Source organism: Lycium barbarum, chromosome 3 (genome assembly GCF_019175385.1).
Source record: "Lycium barbarum isolate Lr01 chromosome 3, ASM1917538v2, whole genome shotgun sequence".
Classification (NCBI taxonomy): Eukaryota; Viridiplantae; Streptophyta; class Magnoliopsida; order Solanales; family Solanaceae; genus Lycium; species Lycium barbarum.
The window spans coordinates 135,575,925-135,595,689 of record NC_083339.1 but is presented as its reverse complement, the minus strand read 5'-3'; the positions used below and the strand labels follow the sequence as shown (position 1 = coordinate 135,595,689).

At 35.5% G+C, this 19,765-nt stretch overlaps 3 protein-coding genes across 5 annotated transcripts; 2 read left to right on the top strand and 1 right to left on the bottom strand.

Annotated features, from left to right (window-relative positions):
- The first annotated feature begins 1,999 nt into the window (after positions 1 to 1,999).
- On the top strand, positions 2,000 to 3,410 carry LOC132632766 (DNA damage-repair/toleration protein DRT100-like). The gene has a single exon (XM_060348835.1). It carries the CDS (start codon positions 2,195 to 2,197, stop codon positions 3,299 to 3,301), a length of 1,107 nt encoding a protein of 368 aa, XP_060204818.1. The 5' UTR covers positions 2,000 to 2,194; the 3' UTR covers positions 3,302 to 3,410.
- A 2,123-nt stretch (positions 3,411 to 5,533) lies between these two features.
- On the top strand, positions 5,534 to 9,727 carry LOC132632765 (E2F transcription factor-like E2FE). Of its 2 annotated transcripts, none has more exons than XM_060348832.1 (11): positions 5,534 to 5,770; positions 5,997 to 6,064; positions 6,153 to 6,205; positions 6,313 to 6,390; positions 6,498 to 6,551; positions 6,653 to 6,761; positions 6,882 to 6,952; positions 7,037 to 7,109; positions 8,166 to 8,227; positions 8,362 to 8,776; positions 9,429 to 9,727. In XM_060348832.1, exons 1-11 carry the CDS (start codon positions 5,688 to 5,690, stop codon positions 9,518 to 9,520), a joined length of 1,158 nt encoding a protein of 385 aa, XP_060204815.1. In that variant the 5' UTR covers positions 5,534 to 5,687; the 3' UTR covers positions 9,521 to 9,727. The 2 variants fall into 2 exon arrangements, with proteins under 2 accessions (XP_060204815.1, XP_060204817.1); XM_060348834.1 differs by having other exon boundaries at positions 5,536 to 5,770; positions 6,885 to 6,952.
- A 1,039-nt stretch (positions 9,728 to 10,766) lies between these two features.
- Positions 10,767 to 19,435, bottom strand: LOC132632764 (pyridoxine/pyridoxamine 5'-phosphate oxidase 1, chloroplastic-like). Of its 2 annotated transcripts, none has more exons than XM_060348830.1 (13): positions 19,206 to 19,435; positions 19,081 to 19,119; positions 15,355 to 15,522; positions 15,168 to 15,273; positions 14,035 to 14,219; positions 13,682 to 13,912; positions 13,417 to 13,505; positions 13,262 to 13,312; positions 13,105 to 13,195; positions 12,501 to 12,605; positions 12,327 to 12,397; positions 11,490 to 11,585; positions 10,767 to 11,037 (listed from the first exon to the last, which is right to left on the bottom strand). In XM_060348830.1, the coding sequence occupies exons 1-13, from the start codon at positions 19,296 to 19,298 to the stop codon at positions 10,944 to 10,946; spliced, it is 1,419 nt and encodes a 472-aa protein (XP_060204813.1). In that variant the 5' UTR covers positions 19,299 to 19,435; the 3' UTR covers positions 10,767 to 10,943. The 2 variants fall into 2 exon arrangements, with proteins under 2 accessions (XP_060204813.1, XP_060204814.1); XM_060348831.1 differs by having other exon boundaries at positions 14,035 to 14,201.
- Between the last annotated feature and the right edge of the window lie 330 nt (positions 19,436 to 19,765).

Sequence of the window (19,765 nt, the reverse complement as noted above, 5' to 3'; positions counted from 1 at the left end):
TCTCTTAATTAGTTTTTGTAATCATCCGGACCGTAGCATTAATGTATCCTGTAGGCTTTGTTGTAGTGAACTTAGAAGCAGTAGTATGGTGCACTCTCATACTAGTTCTAATGTAAATGTAATACTGAGAGAGGCCTCTGGTTTTAAGTAAGCTCGCTTTAATATAAGTCCTTTTATTTATTTATTTAAAAAAAAAAAAAAAAAGCATTTGACAATTGCTATGTAGAGAACAGTTGCAAACTGCGTGTTATTTTGTTATGGAAGGTATATTAAAAACCTTGTTTTGTTATTGGTATCTTTGTTTACGTATATATTAGTATATATATTTCCTAAATAGCTGCAGTTTGAAGCTAATATGGAAGTACAAACACATTACATGGGACTTCGCCTGAAAGAAGGAAAAAGAAGACGATACGATTTTAGGAAAATGATGGGCCAATTTTTCTCTATTTTTTTTAATTAAGAGAGAATAGGGTTAATTTGAGTTTAGGTCGGGTTGGGTCTTTTTGTCATGTGGACCGAGCAAAAAAAAAAAAAAATCCATATGGAGTAAATTAAATGTCATGTCGTAGTTTATTGGTCAAATGCTTATTGGGTGACTTTTGATGTGATAGAGAGAAAGTTGGGTGACTTTGTTGTTACAAAACAAAAAAAATGCCTGTGGGAGATCATTACCCATAGTTGGGTGACCTTCTGTGTTACTACCTCCTTCGAACACTAGTAAGTGAAAAATGGAGAGGAAGGATAACCGGGAATATGCGAGATTGACGAGTTAAAAAATGATAATTTTCACACTTGCAAGTGTATAAGTAAGTGTTTGGCCATGCGTTTTCAAACCATGGTTTGAAATCATGACCCCAAACTAGCGTTTGGACATGCGTTTTCACTCAAGGTTTCAACTTTTTTAACATAAAATTTAACCCATAAGTTTATATTTTGTAAAAAAAGACCCATAAGTTGGTAGATATTTTTAACAGTTACCCTCATCAATCATTTACCAATCTCATTAACTTCCACCAACCTTTATTTATGTCTACCAACCTTTAATTTATGTGGGAGGATTATATTAAAGAGTAGTTACATTACTATTCAAGTTAAATTTTCGTTTTTATTGAACAAAAGTTTGATTAATTGATGTTGTATTTTTCAGAAAGACCTTTTAGTAGTGTACTAATTTTGTTATGAACTATGACTTGCTCATTTGGTAAGATTGTATAAGAATTGAGAATGTTTTTATAATTTTCACAATTTGTGGTGTTTTTATGTGTATAAGAGAAAATACAACTTAAAATATCCAAATTGCATATCTAAACATGGTTTGAAACCATGTTTTCAAACCATGGTTTCAAATCATGTCCAAACGGGGCCTTAAGACTTGAAGTGGAGGACATAAAACTTAAAAAAGTGTCAAAAGAACATCATTATACTACTAATAATGTTTGCTGTGATTTTTTTTTTTTTTAATTCCTCTATAAAGCTTCCTTTTGTTTAATTTGCCTGTTACATGGAGAAATTTAATCATCCATGCTAATAATAGATTGATTAGTCTACTGGACTTTAGGTTTCTAGTCTTCAATGTTGATTTTTGCAGATATTCTTTTACATTCAGTTGATTAATATCTTCTTGCCTGCAGCTGAGAGCGAATGACATACAATGACTACGATAAGCATTACATTTAAAAGCATTTTCCTAGCCAACATGTTAGTATTTGATATTTATATGAATCCGAAACCTACCTTGAGGAATGAAGTCGCTTGGTGCATCACAAGCCCATTCAGCAGTCTTTTAGGTTCATTAATTTGTTAATCACGGTATTGCTTCTCTGGCTACATTAATTTAGTATGGCAATACTATTGCTGCTGTAATTATAGGTATGGCGTACTATTGCTGCTATAAATTTGGTCCCACCTACCATCAGTTATGAAAGAGTACAGACTACAGAGTTACTGACCCATCACGTGGACACTACAATATAATGCTTGTCCCAGTAGTCCTATTAATTAAATGTTCAATTGAAAAGACGATGAAAGGAAACAGAGGTTGAAAGAACGATTCTCTTATTGCATATCACATCACAGAAAAAAGAAGCACTGTTAATACGTACAGAAATATAGTAGTAGTAAATTTATACAGCTTGCAAACCCAGATAAATACAGGGACAAGGAGAAGAGAATCATCATACTACACTTAAATATGGGACTGGGCACGGGAGCAATTGTGGTGGTTCTGATGGTAGTGGCCATGGCATTTCCAGTTATAAATGCGTGTCATCCCGGGGACAGAGCAGCGTTACTCGACTTGAAGGCAGCTCTTAACGAGCCATACTTAGGCATCTTCAACACATGGACTGGCAACAACTGCTCTCTAGCCTGGTACGGCATTAGTTCTGACCCAACTACTCAACGGGTCTCTGACATAATCCTCCGAGGTGAGTCTGAGGACCCTATCTTCGAGAAAGCTGGCCGGTCTGGTTACATGACCGGTTCACTCTCTTCTTCCCTTTGCAAACTCGACAAGCTAACCACCCTCGTCGTTGCTGACTGGAAAGCCATTGCTGGTGACATTCCAGCTTGTCTCACCTCCTTACCCAATCTCCGTATCCTTGACCTCATTGGAAACAAACTCACTGGCCCGATTCCAGCTAACATTGGTCAACTGAGCAAACTCACTGTCCTAAACCTTGCTGACAATCAGATATCCGGTTCGATTCCTCCGTCCCTTGTCAACCTTGGAAAGTTAATGCACCTTGACCTCAGCAACAACAAACTTACAGGCCAACTTCCGTCTGATCTTGGAAAACTTAGTATGATGAGTCGAGCATTATTAAACAGGAACCAACTGACAGGTTCAATCCCATGTTCGATAGCCAAAATAAACAGGTTAGCCGATCTAGATTTATCAATGAACCAAATAACCGGTTCAATCCCTGCTGAGCTTGGGTATATGCCTGTTCTTTCCACTCTTAATTTAGACAGTAACCAGATTTCAGGTTCAATCCCTAACAGTCTGCTTAGCAGCTCGGGTTTAAACATTCTCAACTTGAGTCGAAATTCATTAGAAGGATTAATACCGGATGTTTTTGGCCCAAAAACATATTTTACCCATCTTGATTTATCGTACAACAACCTTAGAGGTTCCATTCCAAAATCATTATCTTCAACTAAGTATATTGGCCATTTGGATTTGAGCAATAATCATCTTTGCGGTCCAATTCCAACAGGTTCTCCATTAGACCACCTCGGAGCTTCATCTTTCTCAAACAACGATTGTTTGTGTGGATTGCCACTACGTACTTGTTAATTTCTTTGTTTTTTCTGTCTAGATTTTATGGCTTGTAATTAACCGATAAGTAATAGGTTGATTACACATTATTATTTCGTGTATTATTAATGTAACGTTTAACCAGCCATACTTGGGCATCTTCTTTTTTTAATTTATGCTTGTCGGTCGGTTTTTCTAATTTTTAGATTTTTACGCCAAATTTCTATTTCAGTACATGCAAAATATGAATTGATGAAGCCTAAGCGGTCACTGACATCTTGTTGATATTAATTGAGTTGGAGAGCAGTGGCGGAGCCAGGATTTATGTCAAGGGGGTTCAAAAATATAAAGAAGCCATAAATGAAGAAGCTAAGGGGGTTCAACGTCTACTATATATACATAAAAAATAATTTTCACCTTATATATACAGTGTAATTTTTCGCCGAAGGGGGTTCGGATGAACCCCCTCGGCTCTATCTACATCCGCCACTGTTGGAGAGACTTTCACTACAATTTCAAGTTAACATGTGCACCTTTGTCTTTTTATAATTTTGACAAGATGATAAGTTGTTAATATGAATATATGTGTCAATTTAGGGCTCAATTACACAAGGTCATCAAACTTATAGTATTATTGCAGAAAAGTTAGAAACCTATTTTTTCTAAGAGATAATTAAACCATTAAAAAAAGACTTAAACAATCACCATTTTGCGAGTTTATATGTATCTAAACCCCCTGAATTATATTTTTTCTTGTATTATAATACTCCCGGAGGAAAATGATATGTTGCGTGAGTTTCACTCTCCAAAAGTGCGTTTTAAATCTGTCATGTGGCAGTACGCGTGGAATTTCTTTTTCCTAGCACTTGGAATTAATTTTCACTACCCTAATTTTAGCTCTAATATTTTAAAAAGAAAAAAAAATCATAATTACGATCAAATCTAAATTTTATCTTTTGCCCTGATTTCAACTCAGAGTAAAAATCAAGAGTGATTCTTTTTCACATGTGTCCTACCAAAGATGCTTGATTTCACTGGTTCACTCACTTTAATTTCATTGTGAAGGATTGATTTCGACATATTCTTTTTCTCTCTTTATTGTTTTTTTTCCCCTCAAAATGATGACTTAATTTCTCAATGATTGCCGGATTTGTGAAGAGAACTAAATGAACTTGAAGAAGCAAGTTTGTAGTAAGCTAACGATGAAAAAGATGAAGAACAACGATGAATTCATCGAAATAAAAAAAGATGAAAAAAGAAATAAAAAGAGAAGAGAGTTATAAGAAATAAGAAATTTATAAGAAAAATACAATTAATAATAATGAATTATCAGAAAAATAATTTTTTAGACTATACATGTTGGAATTATTAGAAAAATAATTTCTTAGTCTTCACACGTTTTTTAGAGATTAAAATCACTTTATGCCGACATGACACTTGGGAAGTATTCTAATACGAGAACAATACAGTTCAGAGGGTTTTGTGAACACCTAATATTTTAGGCATGAAACTAGCAAATCGACAATAGTTTAGGGGGATTTTGGTGTCTAAAAATATCCAAATACCAAATCAGACTTCTATATACTCCCCACAAACTAGAAGAAACTCGCGGGAAGGTCAAAGAAAGAACTTGTTCTTCCGACGTTAAGAATTCTTCCAATAATTCCGAGCCCGATCTTTTCAAAAAAGTGCATATCTCTTTTTCTAATCATAACATCTCTTAATTTTCATAAAAAAAGTCTTTTAGCCATTTTCCAGTGAAAACTGGCCAAAAATTTCCTATTCTAACGTCAAAAATCATTTTAAACTTAAATAGACCTCACCCAAGTAAACTTATAAAAAATATTTTTTTCTAATGTGTCTAAACATTGTACTAATTTTGTGACCAAAACTAATCAAAATTCCAGTGCTTTGGCGCGCAAACAACCTTTTCTATTTTTCCTCAATAGAATAGAATACTTCAATATGGAAAGAGAAATGATCCGTAAGGTACCTCATTTAAAATATTACTGTACTCAAAACAAACAGCGCCAAAAAAGCAAATCTAACAACGTGATTATGCATGTGGTTGGTTATCATCAGATTCCTCATTTCCCTGTTCCCAACGAATTTCCAAATATAACCTCCTATAAGCACGCAGACAACAGAAACAGTAGCTAGGTCAAAACCGTCAATTCATATATTACAAGCGCGCCTCTCTAGAAAATAAGAAATCAAATTCCCGCTGTAGAATCTGAAATTCAAACTTTCAAAAACCCTCCAATGCCTTATTTCCACCCCGCCAAAGTCAACAACACCCCTTTCTTAACGGCTCCTTCTTCTCTATTAGCCTCCAATTTCTCCCTTAAAAACTTGTCTCTCTTTTTTACTCTTAAACAACTTGGCTATACACAATTTGAATTTGCTTCGTCAAAGAAAAATAAATATGGCCTTAGCTTCAGATCCTTCTAAAGATTCTAGACCTACTTATTGTCGTAAACAGAAGTCACTCGGTCTCCTATGCTCTAAGTATGTAATTTCTCTCCTTTTATGCATCTAAATTGATATTTGTAAATTTGATTTTGAGTATGAAAAAATTGTCTATAACAACCTCTCTACCCCACAAGGGTAGGGTAAGGTCTGCGTACATCGTACTCTCCCCAGACCGCACTTGTGGGGTTATACTGGATATGTAGTTGTTGTATAAATCTGAAGATTTGCTAATTCTTTTCTTGTTTTTGTGAATTGGGTGCAGTTTTTTGAGCTTGTACAATCGGGATGATGTGGAAACTATAGGGCTTGATGATGCTGCTCGTAGATTGGGTACGGATATGATCCTTATCTTTGTTTTTGAGTTTTGAATTGTTTGATATTTTTCTTGATACTTACTTTAAGGTTTTGTTTTGTATAGGGGTTGAAAGACGGCGGATCTATGATATTGTCAATGTACTGGAAAGCATTGGTGTAAGATCTATTAATTAGAACTTTGTAATAATTTTCGATTCTTGAATTAAAAGATTCAATTTGTTTTTAATTTAAAATCTTATAGTTCTGTGTTTTTGTTAATTCAGGTTCTTGCTAGGAAGGCTAAGAATAGGTATTCATGGAAAGGGTTTGGAGCAATTCCGAGGACTTTGCAACAGTTGAAGGTAAACACACTAGTTTAAAGTTTAAACTTTTATCTTGTTTCTGTAATGCAGTGCCATTTTTTTAGGCTTGCTAATTTTTTCTCGTAACCGATTAATAATTGGAATAGGAAGAGGGTCTAAAGGAGAATGGCAGTGGATTTGATGGATCTAGCTCTATCAAGGTAAGTTATTGACAGTTCACATTTTTTGACTATTGCGCGGTTTAGCTCTATGTCTAGAGAGATGATATATTTTCCTTTCTTTTTGCTCCATATAACCTCAGGGTTCAGATGATGATGAGGATGATAGAGACTCCAACCCAATTGCTTCATGTGAGACCGATAAACTAAACCCCAATTCTGGTTTCAACTCTGCAGCGCCTTGCAAATCTGGTATGTTTTTTTAAACATCTTTTAAGTGGTAATTGTAAATGCCATTCAATTATTTTGAATTAAAAAAAAAAATACAGCCTTTTTGGGGATTATTTTTTGAGAGATTGGGATATGTTTTAGCAGAAAACAGGAGAGAAAAATCATTGGGACTACTTACACAGAATTTTGTCAAGCTCTTCCTCTGCACCACTGTAAGCAAAAAGTTTCAACTATCGATTACTTGTTTCTGAATTTGCTTTTTACAGATCCTAATTCTTTGAGGTGATTCAATTCAGGTTGATATGATTTGCCTTGATGAGGCAGCAAAGATATTGTTAGGAGATGGAAGGCCTCCTGCAATGACAAGAAGTAAAAAGTCCTCACCTTTTTTTCTTGCTCAGTAGTAATCTGAACTCAGGGGCGGAGCTACAGTGCTCCAAGGGTGTTCAGATGAACACCTTAATCGGAAAATAATACTGCGTATATAGATAGAATGCTGCGGTATATCGTGATATATTATGTTCTGAACACCCTTCATACAACTTGGCGAGGTAGCTCAGCGGCGGAAGGGTTCAGCTAATAGCTTAGCAGCAACTGCGCCTGGGTTCATTCTCAGCAATTGCCATTTTGTTAACATTTTGTAGGTTTGATTCTCGGTAGATAATATACATTGACTATATCGACTTATAGCCTTATGAGCTATGTGGCCCTAGTTTACATTTTTAAAAAAGTAACATCAGTATCAAGTACAAACCCCATATCCAGCCTTTTCTTTTTAAAAAGCTAAAATACCAGTTTTCAAGTGGATTCCAGATGTCTTTGACTTTCTTTTTCTTTCATCAATTTTCTTAAACAAAACTTAAAAGTAATTGTTTAATTAAAGAGTTACTTAATAAGTAAATTGTAAAATCTCTCTACAGCTTTTGTGGAAATCGAAAGCAAAAACGGCTCCACAAAGAAAGTTAAAAAGAACCCTCTTTTTGTTTTGCTCTCTATTCACCATGTCTCGTTGCTATCGCAAGAGCTTGAAGCTAATTAAAAATGGTTTGAATCTAGACTCAATTATCTTATCTCTTTTATTGCTTAGTCAGTTCAAATCATGTTAAATAAAATATGAATAAATTTTTGGTTATTTTTAATGCTCATTAAGCTAAATATTGCATAGTTTTAATTTTAAAATTTTTGGTGCACCCATTCATTTTTTTTTTACTATATTATGTAGTATGATTTGAATTTTTTTTTTTTTTTTTTTTGCACCCACTCACAAAAAATTTTACTTATCCAAAATTTGAACACCCTTCGTGACACTCCTGGCTCCGCCACTGTCTGAACTACATAGGTGCACAAACTGTTAGTTTCTTTTTAACACCACTGTTTTGCCTATCTATGATCCTTCAATTAATGTTTTTTTTCTTATCTATGCAGCTAAAGTTAGGAGGTTGTATGATATTGCAAATGTTTTGTCTTCGATGAAATTTATCGAAAAGGTAATTAATTATCCTCGAGTGTTTATTCATCAGGAAGAAAAAAATATCTAAGCAGAAAAAATTCAAGTCTTATCTAGGTTAAGTTTTGTATAAGAAACTCTAGTTACTAATATTGCTGCCCACATGACTTGTAGACCCATCACCCAGAGACAAGAAAACCTGCTTTTAGATGGTTGGGGCTGAGAGAAAGATCAGAAGATAAATCAGTTGATGGTCTTTGTGCTAATGAGTCCAAGAAGAGGGTATTTGGGACTGAGCTTACTAATACAACTATCAAGAGGAGCAGAGTGGCTCTAACTATGGATGGTATTTCAGATGAAGCAACTAGGAAACAATTGCTAACTGAAGTGAAATGTGAGAACCTGGAAAATGATATTCACGTTCCTAAACAGGAACCTGGTTTAACAGCAAGCAAAAAGAGTTACCACTTTGGTCCATTTGCTCCTCCAACCGTATCTCAGTCTGAAGTTTCTGAGACTGACAGAATGAAAAGGGTTCATGATTGGGAAAGTCTAGCCTCCAGTTACCGTCCTCAATATCACAACCAAGGTATATGATGAGTTTCATTTTGCTTTAAATTTGATCCTCTCCATTTTATGATTTTAATTGATTATCATTTAGAAGATTTCAAATGTCAGAAGACAGACCAAATTAGAAATGAGATGTCGTGTCTACTGATCTATGGTCTACCCTCGTTAAGAAGTTTTTATAATTTTCCTGGACTAAACCCTGTAGTGCCATTTTTATTTTGGGTGCTGAATGTCCTTCCCTTTTCTTAGGAATGCCACATATAGTTCTGAAGTTACTATGAGAAACAGTGTGCATAGGCCCTTGACTGTGTGATCTACCAGGGGTACTTGGATTATTATGTTTAATCATTTTTTTTTTTCTAGTGCACTGAAACAGCGAATTCAGTTATACTAATATATTTGGTTAGTCTCAAATTACTCTGCTGACTGGTACTTGCACTGATGTAGACGCGTTTACTATGTTCTTTAACCATCAGCTTTTGATATGATGTGAAATTAACTTTTTTTAGTATGCAGTCAATATCTTGGCTCAGACAAATAATGGTTTCCAGTTTATAACATTCTTATCTGTGCGGGCATATTATCAAATAGTAGAGAAATTATTCTTGTTATCCCGGCTTATTTGATGTTCTTGAGCTTATTAGCAAGTTGGTTTGCCTGTTATGTTTCAGCACTGAAAGATCTCTTTGCACATTATGTGGAAGCATGGAAATCATGGTACTTGGAAGTTGCTGGGAAGAACCCAATTCAGCTGATGTCCTGATGTGCTATTTCTTGATAAGAACAGGATATTTAAGATAACAGCCTTCACAAACTAGACATCGTTGAATGCAACATTCTTGTTGCGTCAAGGCTACTTGAATGTACATTTTTCGTTACCATTTCGGTTAATATTCTTGAAAGGATTCAAATGCTTTTTGGCATAACAGAGTTGTTATACGAGTAATAAATCTAGGGCTATTCTCATTGATGTGCATACCCCCAAAAGTTCCCAACCATTTTGATGCAAATTGGTTAATTTTGGGCTACGCAGGTCAACTTATTAGAAACGCTAATCGGTTCAGTCAGTTAGACAAAAGCTTCGTCCACAGACCCCTAATTACCTTCTCTTTTACCTAAGAACAAACTATTATTCTATTCCTTTGCCAAATGTCATCAAATCAGCTTGTTGCTCAGCTCAATTTGGAACCTATCTAACTCAAAATCCTTTTCAATTCGGCAATGTTTGACTTAATCTGTCAATTATGAACCGTCCGTTGGACACTACAATAACAGGTTCTATGATGAAGAAATAGTTGAAGTGATGTTGAGCGTTCTGGAATGGTTGCATTGGGGAGAATTTATGAAGGATGCAAGGAAAGAATATTTGAAGATGGGTAAAGGGTCAAAAATGCCTCTCTATTTTTGGGAAAGGACTAAAAATATCTTCCATTACAAATTTGAGTGAAAAATATCCCTCCCTTCATTGAAGTTTTTAAATATACTCTTGCCTTAATGAATATCCCCAAATACCCCAAAATAATATGATTTCATTTTTAAATGCAACTCAACTATATAAAGAACCCATATGACCAATTTATTCATGAGTCTTACATTTGGAACCACTAGACATAGGAGTGGGTAACCCATTATGGGTTTTTTATTTAACTGGGTTGAGTTTAAATGAAGTGAGTTTTAAAATGACATCGGGTTATTTTGGAAATTTCCGTTAAAACAGTGGTATATTTGAATTTAATAACGGAAAGGGAATTTTTAACCCAAATTTGTAATGAAGTATATTTTTAACCATTTCCCCAAAGTAAAAGGGAATTTTTGACCCTTCCCTTTGAAGATTGCTATAATGCAGAAATGAGGTATAATTAATGACCCAAACATTTTCCATTTTCACTCGAAGTGTACATCCTATCCTCTCACACCCCACTCTGAAGTATGCATCATCAAGCATGTCAGGAGGAACAGACATAGAGAGCCATTTTTAACATCAATCTTAATGACCTGAACAGGAAAAGGAAACAAAAGACAATCTTCATCTGTGATAGAAGTAGAAGGAACATACTATGCACATCAGCACAAAGATATTTACAAAGAGATCTAATCAGAAGGGGAAACAGGAAAAGAAAAGATCTAATTCGCTTAACTCCTGTCGTGCACTGATGCATTTTTGCTAAGTTCAAAGAGATGGCAAGTCATGAAGAAGATGCTGATTCTGCTAATTGTGGGACCAATCTATGAATTCTCCATACTCTTCTTCCATCAATCACCTCCGCATAGTACCGTAATCTGTTAATGACAGCACGCTTAAATGCATAAGTGAACAGCAATTAATATCAGGAATCGTTCCAGCTCCAATTATCAAGGTAAATCCGTTGAAAAATAACTTTAGTTCTCCTCCGTCGAGTTGGTGGGAAATATTATAGGGAATCTTTACTGGTAAAGGACTGCTCCATTTACACTCGTATGATTCTGTTCTCTTTTTATACTACTGATGCTGGAAATCTGTTCTTTTAACTCTCTGGACAGAGGTTTCAAACTAGCTTTAAAAACACTACAAATACCCATATATGAAACACTTAAAAAGAGGTATGTCAAAGTGTTTTCCCATTCATGACCCAAATTTGACCCAATCAATATTAGTCCAGGTTCCAGATTAATTGAATTTAAACAGAGATCAATTTGATAGGTCCTGTGGAATCTATCATGATGAAATTAAAGAAAGATGGGTTTGGATATACTTGAGGTGCACTTGAGATTCCTCTCCCTGCCAAAACTCAAAAAACTCTGGAATAAGCCTGTAGCCACCCCAGTGCTTGGGTCTTGGTATTGAAGTCCTGCATGTTAGGGAAAAAAGGATTGCTTTGAGGTTCACTTGAATCAAGACAACCACAAACTTTTTTTTTTTTTTTTTGAGAAAGGAAAAGGAAGTATGATTAGGTTGTAATCAACAGGTCTTGCTCAGACATTTTTCCAAGAATGTACATGTTAAGAAATGGATCATGGCCTAACTCAATCCAAAAACTAGCTTATGAGGGGAGGATTGCCAAGTCCATACAATATTACAATGAGTCCAAATGGTCCTCATCCCACCGATGTGGGACCTAACACCCTGCCTCACGCCCAGGGCTGGACATCTAGAGCATGGACAATTTAATATGAGGGATCAACATTGGTAAAATCATGAATTGGGATGGGCCTGGCTCTGATACCATGTTAAGAAATGGACAATACCTAACTCAACCCAAAAGCTAGCTTATGAGGGGAGGATTGCCCAAGTCCATATAATGAGTCCAAATGGTTCTCATTCCACCGATGTGGGACTTAACAGTACACACAAAAGGTATGTCTTTTACATGTCGGACAAGGAGAAGATTGCAACTTTTGAAGAATTTTATCTAAAAATATCCACTAATTCTAGGCATGGGATTGCAATCAGACAACTGATGCATTTTTAATAGTATCCCAATCAATAGAATATTTCCACTAGGCATAGATGGAATATTGAAACCAAAGCGAGCTAGTTACAGATTAGGACAAGCAAAGAAAGAATGTCAGAAATATGTGAAATTACTGACCTGTCATGGTACTTCTCCTCTAATTCTTTATATTGTTGATGGAGACCCTCTCGTTCATGAATCAGTGTGCTCTGAACTTGCAGAAGATATTGAAGACTAGCTATTGATGCACGTATATAGAAACACAAAAATATTGAAATCTAGAAAATCTGTTGCTGAAAATACTAGACGAACCTGCTTGCTAACTATTGGTCTAATCTGCGTATCTCGAGGAAGACTAGAGAAGTATTGATCAGATTCCTCATCAGAAACTTGCTCCACAAATCCCTCCACTCTTACCTACAAATGAATTAGTAATGAAGCCAGCAAGAACAATTATCTAAAAGTAAGTGCATTATGTAGTCAATTATTTAATTATATCTCAGAGTGAATGCAATTATGATTAAGAAACTGACTATTTGAGGTTTTAAGGGAGTACGCACAGTAATCATGATACTTCCTCTTTCTGTCTCTTCTTTACATTTAATTTTTATCACAGGGAAACTGAACCTTGGATTCTAACAAGGGAACTGTAAGTAACAAATTTCTAGCAAAGAAATATTGTCCAGCATCAATGATAGTAGTTCACATCTCTTCAGCAACTCATCTATCCTAACACAATCCTGCAGGTCACCCTCAAGTAATTGACTGCATATCCAGGACAGGATTGCTACAGCTGTCACTTGACATTTTCATCTACGCTAAATTGTTAATAGTCACACCAATATAACACAATGTCACTAGATATAAGTGCTCTCTCAAAATGCAGGAAAGTGCGAAAGGTGGAATCATTTTTAACCTGGCACTTCAAAGGACCCCAGTAAAAGAGAAGTGACGCATGAGGATTTTCAGAAATTTCACGAGCCTTGCGACTCCCATAGTTGGTGTGCCTGGAGAAACAAGAAGGATGTCATTAAATAGACTATATACACTTCAGAAATAATTAAGGAGCTCACCAGACAAAACCATCTTCCTTTACTCCTTCCAATGATATCATTCGCGATGAACTGGGAAGAAGAAATACCATATAGTCAATATCAGGCAAAAAATCACTGTTATACCAACTTGCGGACCATTTAAAGACGAGAAACTTGAAGCTAGAAAGGCTTACGGTTTTGCATCTTTACAAGATGTTGATAGGACCATATAATGGGGTTCTTTGACGCCAGCTGCCAATGCATCACCAAGCCACTTTTGAAACTACAATCACAATGGGGCTTTTATTGCCACAAATATAAATATACTGCATTGCTTTAAGAAAAGAAGTGTGCATACATTTCTGGATTATGTGATAAATTTGCGACAAAATCACCACAAGGGAGTCAAAGATCCAGATATAATAGATGTTAAGCTTCTACTTTTCATTCAAACTCAACCTGATCAATAGGATCTTCCTCCACCTCAAGAGATGCAGAAGCTGCAAATATTCCCTTCTGTGCTGATAAATTGGGAAGGTTTCCAATTCTAACACACATTGAAGTGCCAGGATATGATGGAAGTTTTAGCTTGAATTTGTCTATGATGGATTGTGGAACAAATCTTCCACCTAAAAAATGATGTGGGCCACAAAACATTTTGGCACACAATTTTGGAGCAGTCAAAGAGACCTACACAGTGAATGTCCAACATTTTCTTTAGGTATTTGACTTGATTCTCAAAGGAAAAGCAGAGGTATCAATGAGACAAACGCATGATAACAATAGAATGTGAGTACTTAACAACTGCATACCAGCATATCAGGTTCAATGCCTTCACCACAGACGTCTCCCTCTTCCACATGCCAACCGGAAGGTATGTCCACAGATATAACAACAGCTGGTTTCTCATGTGTCTGTTGCTGGTTTCTTATGGAGACCAGCCTTCTAATGAGACTATCAAACGGTGGCCTTGGGTTGTCTGTACTGAGTACTCTATCTATGAAACAATCCTAAATAATTAAAAGAAAAGGAAAAGGAGAGGAAGCATACAAGGTCCCTAAGTAAAGAAGAATCACACTATTAAGTGAGGATAATGGTCAAAGTCCTCAATAACAGCAAATTACATCCAATGCTGCATACACACACTTATGGTGGATAAAGAGTGGTTAAAACCAACTTAAGCAAAGAATAAGACTAACAAGTTTGGCATACAACATTAGTTTATATAGCTTTCAATAGAAGTATTGGCCTTCAAATTCACCCCAGATTCAAATTCAACTTGTGTTTAGCTGCTCATCAAAGACTGACTACAGTAGATAGATTAAAGAAATTTGGTAATGATGTTCCTATGGATTTGTGTTTTCTGTACAAGGGGTGTGGAAACTTTTGAACACCTGTTCTTATACCAACAACATATGGACTAGACTGTTAATCTGACTTGGTTTTGGTAGAGCTGTTGGCACCTGGCAGGAGGAACTGGAATGGATATGCAAGATGACTAAAAGGAAAAATGGACTGGCCTCTATTACAAGCTGCACATTTGCTATGATGATATATTCTATTTGTCAGGAGAGGAACTCCATCGATTTCAGAATGGAAGATGTGATGCTGTGAAGATTTGTAGGGAGATTGCATGGCACATCCACATCAGAAGCAGGAATATAGCTGCTTGGCAGACTACTTTGCATAATTTCAATTGTTTTCCATAGATGTATTTACTGTTTTGTTGCTGTAGGAGTTGGTGTATAGATGATGTTTATAGGAACTAGCCCTCTTATATGTTATTAGTATAGGTTCCCAAATGTAGTTTTGAATTTGAGAGGCAACTGGTCTGCAGATGCCTGGTTTTGTAATGATTCATTTTTTGATTAATGGAAATTCTGTTCAATCAAAAACAAAAAAACTAATGTGAAGGTCTAATAGAAACTGAGGGAGGAAGTATTACCCTGGAATGAGAATCCAAAAATTGCATCCACTATAATATCAAAGTCACTTGAAAGCTGCAAGGATAAATCTTCCACCGGCAAGAATGGAACTGACAGTGATTCAAGCTACAAAAATTCTCACATCCATTAACACCTCAAATAAACTAGAAGTATTGAGGTTCAAGAATTTCATGTCATATCCTTTACCTGGGTAACCAAACTAACAAAAAGAAATTCATTGGACCGTTTTGGATAACAAATGGAGGGATTATAACCAAAGTGATGCAAGTGTCGAGCAGCTACAAGACCATCCCCGCCATTGTTTCCAGGACCACATATAACAAGCACGCGAGTATATTCACTTGAACTATAGACCTGGAGAGATGACATGCATTTAACCTTGTCAATGAAATAAAGAAGCTTAACATATTTGTTTATACACTTAACATATTTCTGCCTTTCTTGTCAAGGCTTCACTTATCACCGATTCCAATTTCTTTCTAGATTAATCGCTTTGATGTCAATTTCTTCTTCAACTAACCCTCTTACAAACTAATAATCTCTAACCATGGCTTTAAGACTAGGCACCAGGGCAGTGGTGGAGCCAGAATTTCACAGGGGGTTCAAAATATGGAAAAGTAAACACACAAAGAAGTCAAATGAGATTCAACATCTACTAATATACACAAAAAATAATTTTAATCATGTATAAACAATGTAATTTTTTGCCGGAGGGGGTTCAGAACCCCCTCGGCAGGGGCGGATTTATGTTGGCCCGAAAGATTTCAAGTGACACTGCTTTGTGGAATTTTTTTAGTAGATATACATATATAAAAAATAAATAGAACAAAATTAGAAGGTAAAAATAATAAAGTGACACTGCATCTACACAAAGTTGCACGCTGGCCTGTTGGTTAGACGCTCCCATTGCGCGGGCAAGTTCGTGATGTCAAACCCATGCAGCCTCACTTACTTTGTTACCTTTAAATCCTAAATAACTGGTAAATAACTTAAACAAAGGGCAGTGACTAGTGAGCATAATTCATTAGAAAGTTTTTGGCCTTAAATGTTAAAACCCTAAAAGAACTCATAAGTCTTACCCTTAAAAGTTCTTTTATCAATTAGAATTTTATTATGTTGACTGCCTACTTTTCAAATTAGAATATAAGTTCTTGTCGTTCCTTATACCGATTGCCGCATCAGGTTAGCTTCACTATAATATTTTATTAAGTGCTTGCAATTTGTTTGTGACAATATTATTTCTTTCTACTTTCTACTTTCTACAATGAAATTATTTAGGGATCATTATATTAATATTTAAATTTACCTATGTTTTATTGTTTCATTACTGTTTTTAATCCTCGTAAGAGCTATGGACATGGATTTTTTATTTTACATCTTGCTAATATCGAGATGGTTAAGGGACTTGGTGATTTTTTGTTTTACGTCTTAAATTTTTTTGGATTTTTTATTTTACATCTTGCTAATATCGAGATGGTTAAGGGACTTGGTGATTTTTTGTTTTACGTCTTAAATTTTTTTGTCAATTAAATTTTTTCGATCTTAAGGGACTTGGTGATTTTTCCAACTAACTAGTAGAGACAAAGAATGTTACGTTCCGTATTTTTATACATTGGGACAACTCGGATTAACTATGATAAATTAAGGCCAAGACTATTCCGGGAATTGAAGTCGGGACTTTTGACCATTTGATTTTATTTTGAGATATAAGTTATATATGAAATTGTTGGTATTGAACACTTAGGAAAAATTAGGACCACAATTCATAAAATTGGAATTAAAAATGTTGTGCAAAAATGCCATGGTGGCCGTGTATAGTGGAATTGGTCCCACACATTGTGTGACCAATTTTAATTGGTCCAACACATTGTGTGGGCCAAAGACAAAATAGATATTTTGTGGGACTTAAAAAGATGACCTTAAGTCATCTTCTTACCATTCAACACTTAAAAAAAAAAAAAAAAAAGAGAGAGACAAGCCATGGAGGCTCTCGGCTAGCACCATGGAAAAGCAAGGATCATTTTTAGCCTCTCCAAAAATATTTCCTTGATACAAACCCACTAATTAGAGGTCCCTAAGTAACTTGGAAGCATTTTTGGAGTGATCAAGTCTTTCATTTAAGAGATTTGCAAACCCTAGCCTATTGGTGGATTGAAGAAGAAAGGTGAGTTCTAATCTTGTTTTTGAGTTATAAATGTTGTATGCATATTATAGTATGTCAATATGGATGAAAAATCATGAAATGTAGTATGTTGGAAGTTGGGTCGTGTATGGTGTGTGAAGTTGTGTAAATGGGTGTTGTGACTAAGTGAAGAATTAACTCTATTTAGTATGTTGATTGTTGTAGGGTGAAGAAATGAATGAGAACTATCGATGTATGTATATAGGTGGGTATGTAGCCGTGTATATAGCCTCCAATTTGTAGCAAAGAATGAATTAATATCGCTTAGCGTCGAAATGGTTCTTGTGATGACTTTTATGTTGGAAATGAGAGTTTAATGTCCCAAAATTGATATGGTAAATGTGCGGACTGATTTGGAGAATTGGTGCACTTAATGTAATATTTATTTATGAGGACCATCAACATATGTATATGTGTAGTGTGGACGAATGTGGGTCATATAATATGTCGAAGATCGCATTAGTATCGCTTAACGTTTTAATTGTTGTCGTTATGAATTCTAGTTGGAAATGAGCAATTAATAGCTCAAGATTGATGTTGAGATTTTGTGGGCTGATTTGAGTCTTATTGTGCGTTTGATGTAAGTCGTATATTTGTGAAAATGACATCGATATATTGTGGATTGTGATACAAAACATGACGTGAAAATGAGGAATGTGAAAAGGGGGCTGCTCACGGTTTAGGGGGCTGTTTTCGGTCACTTTTGGAGCAAATTGTTGGATTGTTGGAAATATTATGTGAATTGTTTAGAATGCCCTTGAATATTGTTGGTAAGGATTTGGGTTAATAATTAAATGTGTGAGCGATATTGCGGCTTGAATGTAAGCCGTTGAATTGAATATTTGGAAAGTTGTCGAATGGTGTAAAAGAGAGCTACTAATGTTGTTTTGCCTTTCGAATTGATTATCGATGTTACTAGGTTGGTTATTGTGGTTGTTGTTGTTGATTTTGAGCGAGTTAAATTCTCGGGTTGGCCTATTTATAGGGGAAATGCTGCCGAATTTTCTGTAGAATTTAGAGTTAGTTTGGAATAAATAAATTGCTTAAGTGCCTATGGTTAATATTGGATATTCGTTGGCATATTGTAGGTCTTGGGGAGCCCGAGGCGTAGATTGGGATTAACTTTATATCGGCTAGCTTGGAGGGCGTTCGAGGTATGTAAAGCTCCCACCTTCCTTCTTTTGGCATGCCTTAGTTTGGATAGGCTAGATTACGAACCTTTAGGAAAATCCTATGATTCGAAATCCGAGCACGGTATGATCTATATATATTCCTTGGCACTCTCATGTATGATTTGATAAAAGTATGAACCATTACATCTTTGAAATAATCGTCTTCCGAACTTTGTATAAAAAGGTTTCACTTTAAAGAATTTCAAAAATTTTGAATGCTATTGCTAGGCACACATATGATTTTCATTCAATTAGGTGATAAATGGATTAACATTTTAAAACGGTTAGGGTCATCTAGTTTTATAAAAAAGGTTGTAGAGTCAATGACTACATGAACTCTAGATGACAAATTATATTCACTATCCAACAAAGATAATTTATCACAGGTAATAGCACGAGCAGAGGGTTTCCTATATCCAACAACCATGTAAAGAATGTTTCAATACTAAAATATTATCCCACTAGTGCCAGAGTTGAAAATTGATGGAGAGTTGGCATGGGGTCTAGTGATACAAGTGGAAGAATACATTATACTCAGTATGCTACGAGAGCACTTACCTCTCCAATTGCAGAGGCAACACTCAAGCCTGCCAATTCCTGAACTCATAAACAAGTAAACCCAATTTAGGGATAAGTAGTACAGAAATTTAACAAGTAATAAACCAAATTTTCAGAAGACAAACCATAAGCTGGTCCAGAGTAAAACCAAGAGGACCCATCAATACGTGATCAATTTCTATAGCTTCTTGCCGGCTCACATATGATATCTCCTCCATGCTTTTGGCTTCAGTGCGTTAAGAGACAAAGGGTCTTTTAAGCTCAAGAAAGCTGGTTTTGTTCCTTTAAACTCTGTGGAGGGTACTGAAATAATTGCCATGAAGCTCAGAAATTTAAAAAAGACACTTCCTCTTTATTACGTACTACTAGTGGGGTAGCCTGGCCTTCCCCAAAACCCAACATGAATAATGTTATTTTGTTTTATTATACATTAGAAGATAAATTTGCAGTGACAAGATGTATATAGACCTCGGAAATTTTTATTAACAAAATATTTTACAACTGTATCCTATTTCTAACTCTTTTTAGTTAGGCATTTTCATCCCATTTAGATGTTGGCACATCAAGCAAATATTTGAGGAACCCACCTTGTCATGATGAACATGGGTTCTTCATTGAAATTTGTGATTTTAAAATAAGTTGGCAAAATACATCAAATGCATCTCAAACGATACCTGAAAGTCAA